Source organism: Uranotaenia lowii, chromosome 3, assembly GCF_029784155.1.
Source record: "Uranotaenia lowii strain MFRU-FL chromosome 3, ASM2978415v1, whole genome shotgun sequence".
Lineage (NCBI taxonomy): Eukaryota > Metazoa > Arthropoda > Insecta > Diptera > Culicidae > Uranotaenia > Uranotaenia lowii.
In genome coordinates, this window is record NC_073693.1 from 329,239,943 (window position 1) to 329,246,502 (window position 6,560).

The 6,560-nt window shown below is 38.7% G+C and overlaps 1 protein-coding gene across 1 annotated transcript; it reads left to right on the plus strand.

Annotated features, from left to right (window-relative positions):
• Positions 1-1,741: 1,741 nt before the first annotated feature.
• LOC129753826 (actin-histidine N-methyltransferase-like) lies at positions 1,742-2,625 on the plus strand. Its single transcript, XM_055749674.1, has 2 exons — positions 1,742-2,049; positions 2,103-2,625. Exons 1-2 carry the CDS (start codon positions 1,742-1,744, stop codon positions 2,623-2,625), a joined length of 831 nt encoding a protein of 276 aa, XP_055605649.1.
• The last annotated feature ends 3,935 nt before the right edge of the window (positions 2,626-6,560 follow it).

Genomic DNA, 6,560 nt, shown 5'->3' on the forward strand with positions numbered 1-6,560 from the left:
ATACAATTAAGATGCCGAAGTAGCACATTTCTAGATTGGACTTGAATTTTTTTTTTATCCTTCCCCCACCCCATACATCTTTTTAGGATGCGGAAGAACTTTTTATCCTTCGGATAATTAAATCAATATTTTTTCTATCTGTTACTGGGCCAGATTGCATCCTTTCGAAACTCTATATACAAATTTGCCAAATTTGACGTTGTTTAACATCAGAAAGGACAAACTTAAATTCACAAATTATATACGCAGCGTTTAAATTTACAACATTGTAAATTGTTTTCAAGAAATTGTTATAAAAACTTTGAAAAATCGATTTATTTCATCTGCCCACGCGTTGCCTTTGGCGCAATCAACAATCATGTGGAGACAAAATAACGAAACGGAAAACACGATCATCAAATGTGCAATGCGTTTTCCAATTTGGTTCACGAACCAGAATCGCGAGGTTCGCGAGGTTTTCTGCCACAGCTCGCTCACGATTTTCTGGCGATCGGATTCCCCTTGAAAAAAATCCTCTACAATCACGTGTTTGCTGAGTCGCGAACCTACTGTGGTCAGAACTTTTGTGAACTACGCGCGGTTTTGTTTCTTGGCTGCTCCGATTTGAATACGATTTTTTTAGTCCTTGATGGTACCTAATCTCTGAGAAATACAAAATATCCCACGGAATGTTAACAGGTTCTATACTCCACAGAGTATAAACGAGTACGCTTATCATAGTCTCTGTAACTACACCACAACAGGAGCTAACCGATAAAGCAGTTCCGATTTGTGCTAAAAATAGCATCGGCAAGTATAAATTGAAGAAAAAGAAGAAGAAGAAGCCCAAAACTGAACGTCTTTCATTTAATTTTCCACTGATATTCTATCATATTTATGATTGATTCTCGACCAGCTATAAATATTAAACATTTACCTATATTTGTACAATTGATTTTTTTTTTTTGCATTCAACCATAAGTATAGTAATTTCAACTTTAAATAATATTGATTCAAATATAGTCTATCATTGAATTTTCTGCATTCAAATATAAATATACTAGATTCAACTATATTTTTATGGTTGTTTTCTTGCTTTCAATCATAAACATAATTGATTCAACTTTTTTTTTATCCAGATGATTTTTTGCATTTTACTATAAATTTAATCAACTTAACGGAATTCGTCGGATTGTTTCCAATATATTTCAATTCAAACAACTGTATTCATAGTTTGTTTTCTTCGTTTGATTTTGTCGTCATTAATTTTTTATTTATTAATCTTTAAACATTTGTGATAATAATTTACAAAAATTCACAACTGTACACAATCTATTAACTTGAATAGCTAGTGCTTCCTTCCGAGAAAGGTATATTTTGAATCCATTAGTGGACCTGCTACTTTAGCCATCACCTCCGCCAGCATGAGCTCCAGAAGATCGAGCTCCGTTGCTCGACATGTACGCATACTGGAGCCTATTTCGTAATGTTCTCTGTGGTTTAACTGGCTAACGAGCCGTTCTACTGAAGCAGAAAATTGCGGGTTCAAGTCCCTGCCGGTGAGCCGTTGTATCTTTTTCGAAAAATTTATGATATTTACGGCTTATGTTCTTTCTTTCTCTGATATCTAATGTTTCTCTAATACTTTCCATCACTTTTGGAAATGTGACTATGTATTTTATTTTTTTTTGTAAAAAATTTTTAAAATTTTTGTATTTTCTTTTCTTTCTGTCTCATTTAAAGCTGGGCAGTTTCAACGGTGATGACCCGGCAGAATCTGATCCCGGTGGATCTCTCCCCTGCACCCGCTGAAGCAGCTGCAAGTGCTGGCGACCAAAATGGCACCAACGGTAAGACGGAGGAAGACGCTTCCAAACTGCCCTCGGGACCCAGCCCCGTTTTGATTCCCCTGTGGGACATGGCCAACCACGTGAACGGCGTCATTACGACCGGCTACAACGAACCGGAAGCAAGGGTCGAAAGCCTGACGCTGAAGGACTACCGCAAGGGCGAGCAAATTTTCATACACTACGGCCAGCGAACTAATGCGGATTTTTTGGTCCACAATGGGTAGATTTTGTTTTGTTTTTCAGTTGAATAGTTTTTTAATAAATTTTTCTCAGTTTTGTTTTCCCAGACAACGCGAACTCGGACATCACGATCCAGCTGAGTTTATCAACGAACGATGAACTGTATGAAATTCGCAAAGCCCTACTGGAAAAACTGAACCTCCCCTCGGCCAACGGAGAATTTACGGTGTGCCGGAAACCGGAACCAATATCCCGGCAGCTGCTCGGCTTTGCCCGGGTTTTTAATATGACCAAAGATCAGTTGGCCCACTGGACTGCCCTTGAGAAGGCCGAACTGGGCAAGCTTCTGCTGCCGGACGAATCCCCGTTCGATCAGGAGCTCAGGGAAAAGGTTTGGAAGTTCCTAACGATACGGTTGCAGCTGGCGATTCGCATGACTGGAACTACTCTGGAACAGGACGAAGCGCTGCTGGCCGGGCAAAATCAGAAAGGATCCCAGAAATTGAGTCACATCCGGGCCATGTTGGTTCAGTACCGTGTTGTGGAGAAGAAGATTCTGCACGAAGTACTTGACTTTTGCCAGGAACAGCTCGCGGCTAAAGACAAAAAGGAGTAATGTGCATGGTTTTAGTCCGATTTTCAACTTTATCAATTTGATTGACTTTATCAATTTGTGCATTTCATTTACAAATTTGTGTTTAGTTAAAGAAATCAATGAAATTACTAGGTTCATTCTAAAAGTTTAAGAAAATTACTCGATTTGAAAAAGTTTATTCGAAATTAACAATTATAGTTGAACTTCATTTTTTCATAATTTTCATTGGTGAAAATAAGGCCGACTAAACCAAAAAGATTCAACTCTTATAAAATCGAGTCAAGATCAAAGGACATAACAGATCTCGCATGAATAATCTTACGATCAAAAGGTTTCCTTTAAAAAATCTTAGAAAAACAAAATATATTCGACATCCACCATTTTCAGCCAAATCTATTGCATCACATGCCCTAAAATAAAAATGTTGTGTTTATTGTATAAATGTTGATTGTTTATCCCATCTTCGAAATCCTTGTGGCCTTAACATGGTGAACGCAATTTCAGCTGAGCGATTCTTCGGATTATACGGATGAAGTTCGGAAATTGCGCGTGAACATGTCGAAGATAATTTTCACCCATGTTTCTAGGAAAATTTTAATTTTTGGATAACAAACTGATTCGACGGGAAATTGAATGTTAGGATAACCAATGAGAAGTTCACTTCTGACTCCTAGTTGAAGATCTTGAGGAATTCAGCCTATCTGTCACTCTCTGGAGTCACTATTAAGTTTCGACGTAACACTATAAGGGCACCCAAAATCTGTGCATCAGTAAACTATCACCAAAATAACCGTACGCACTTCTTCTTCATGTTCCAGTGTCTTTACACCATGGTGGAACGATCGAAAATTATGACGATAAAGAGACATTCGAGTATTAGGAAAAACTCTAGTTTTGTTGCAGAGCGTACCATGAGAATAGACTAAGTTAATTTAAGGTCATTTTAAAATTTCTCAAGTCCTGAGATCTTAAAGCTTCGTGTTAGGGCAAAACTCATCTACGATTTATTGTTTTAATGATTTTTTTTTCAATAGTTTTTATTGGCTTAATCTCTACTACATAATCAGTGAAATGATTCTCTTATCATCTAACATTTTGCATGTCAACCGGTACGATTCCTTTTTTAACTAATATACACCAAACAGGTTCCCGAAGATTATTGAATCTGTTACATGAAAAAAAATGATCTGTATCTACTGTTGTTTCACCGTATCGTAGTTGGGATGATGGCATTTCCATAAAGATGAGCCGGAAGTCTCGAGTGATTGGTTAGCTTGGAGAGGATAACTTTGTCTACGGCTGAATTCCAAACTATAAAACCAAGGTTGCAGAGAAACATTCGAAATCATGCTGTGGCAAAAATGATCTTTTGATCGAGAATTCCATATCACCTACCAATTCAGAAATGCTGTTTTCGTAAGGGATATTGTACATTAATTGATGTCAAAACGTATTCTTCTGGTGATCCTTCAACGCATGCACGCTTTGCCTCCTGTTCCGCGAACTTGTTCGTAAGAATTATGAGACGGAACCCAAATTAAAGTAATTTCGTACCCAAGATTTTGGGCTTGATGGCTGATTTTTTTTTATCCCATACCAGGCAAATTGATTTTTTTTATTGAAACTTTGGAATTTTGACTGAACTGGAGACATGTGAGGCTGCTGAAACTATCTGTTGAAAGGAGTTGAAGAATATTTCTTGCAACATGTCTGATTGCTCAGTTCACTCTCTGCCTTCGTAACGATCAGTCTCGTTTTCAACCGAGTGCTAGCTTCGAACTAAAAAGGCAACTGTTTTTTATTGTTATTTTGGCTGTGTGATTCGGTGAGGCTGAAATCAATCCTTCACCGTTCCTAAATGGATGGACACGAAAAACCTGCAAGGAAGGTTTAACTATAAGTTCTTTTGCGCTAAACCTGGTCACACACTCCCCAAGAACCTTTTCGTTATTGGAAAATCAGTTGAAAAATATGCCGGAATGGTGGAAGGAGGTTTCTATGAAAAGCGAAGGTCATGGTACGTGGTAAAAATACGGAGTAAAGATCAAGGTAGTAAACTTTTCACTGTTACTGCTTTGAAAAATGGTACGCCAATTGAAATTGGTCGCCATCTGGAGCATAACACGCGGAAATTTGTTGATTTTTGTAACGAAGTAGAAGACATGACCGATAAACAACTAGAGGAAGAACTTGCTTTTTAAATGATAACGAGTGTCCGTCGCATTACGAAAAAATTGCTGGTAAAAATATTAAAACTAGCCACCCCCCCGGAAGAGAAAAACTTCACAGAAAACCTCTCCAATCCATCATCCACAAGTTCGGGGAACACTATACGTTCAATGATTTGCCAGGAAGAGGCAGAAATCTAGGACCATCTGACCCAAGTTTGGACCGTAAGGTTCAACCTCATCAACCGGAATCGATCGATGTCCATACGGGATTTGAAGAAAAAAAACTGGGACATCGTACGGAATGGTACAGCAGGTCAAGAAGCGGAACAACCTGAAGACATTCAAGAAGCAGAAATTGTCCAAACAAACGGCTGAAAAAAAATCACGAGCCAAAACCAGAGCCCGGAAGCTGTTTTATCGGATTTTGCAGAAGCCAGATGCGTGCATTCTCATGGGCGATGAAACTTATGTGAAAGCAAATTCCAGTACTCTTCCGGGACCAAAATTTTACACTGCAGCTGTTGGGGAGGATGTGAGTGACCACGAGAAGTCGATTGAGGTGGAAAAATTTGGCAATCTGCTCCTGCGGATTGAAGTCGGCGAGTACAAAAGGAACATTAAATGCAGATATCTACCAATAGGAGTGTTTGCAGAAAAGGTTGCTGCCACTATATAAGAAACATACGACTCCACCATTGTTTTGGCCGGATTTGGCGTCAGCCCACTACGCTAAATCCACTCTACCCACCAAACTCACCAAACTGCCCCCAGCTTCGCCCCATAGAACGATATTGAGCTATCGTCAAAAGAGTTTTCAAGAAGGATAGTAAGGCCAACAGGATCATGGAGGTTTTCAAGAAAAATTGGAATGCTGCTGCCAAGAAGTGTGATCAATCAGCTGTACAAAACCTAATGAAACGCGTCAAGTCGAAAGTCCGAGAATATTACCAATAATTACTTTATTACTTGTATTTCTTTATAAACTGTAAGAATAAGCTTTTTAAAACACTTCCGAACTGTTTCTTTGCTTGAATCATCAATAAAATCAATACAATGAAAAAAAAATGTGTTTATAACTTATTTTAGATACACTCCTTAGATAAATCGACACCACCTCAGCTGTCGAAAATTCCAAGTTAGAAGCACAGAATTGTTTCACTGATAAAGCTTTACGTATTTTTGTTATAGTTACTACAGTGATGCATGCTCATTGGATTTTGTCTAAAGCTTGCTTGATTTAGAATTGGGACAAACTTTGCTCATATTGTGGCGCTCCTGATGGACGTATTTGGAAGTTCTTGGGGTCCAAGTGTCGGGAATTTTGTATGTATTTTTGACATTCTGCAAATCTACTGTACATGCTTTGTGAGCAATCAACATGGAAGCCGAAAGAAGGGAAAAAATGTACACAGTTATTTGGAAAATCCATTGTGTTCTGTATCTAGGCTAGCTAAACAGCTGAAATTGCCCAGAAAAACCGTATGGCGTGTTATCAAACGGTATAAGGAAACATTGACGACGATTCGGAAGCCTCAAGTCAATCGTCGGAGTGGAACTGTCGGAAACTGCGTGGTAAGATTTTGAAGATGATTGAGAAAAATTCCAATCAGTCGGTCCGTGATTTGGCCAGAAAATTCGGTGCTGCTCATAGTAGGGGGAAGTGTTCCTAAATGCGCATTAGACTGCCCCAAATTTGTATGGGAAATTCAAAACCTGTGAAATGTTATGCGCTGCAGGTTAAAATTGATCCTTGGCCTAGTACAAGATCTCATGCCAAATTTGGGC

Bases quoted from the DNA above. Each gene is read 5' to 3' on its own strand.
- LOC129753826 (XM_055749674.1), top strand. From the start codon at position 1,742: ATGACCCGGCAGAATCTGATCCCGGTGGATCTCTCCCCTGCACCCGCT. The intron at 2,050-2,102 runs GTAGATTTTGTT...AATTTTTCTCAG, and splicing joins GATTTTTTGGTCCACAATGG to TTTTGTTTTCCCAGACAACG.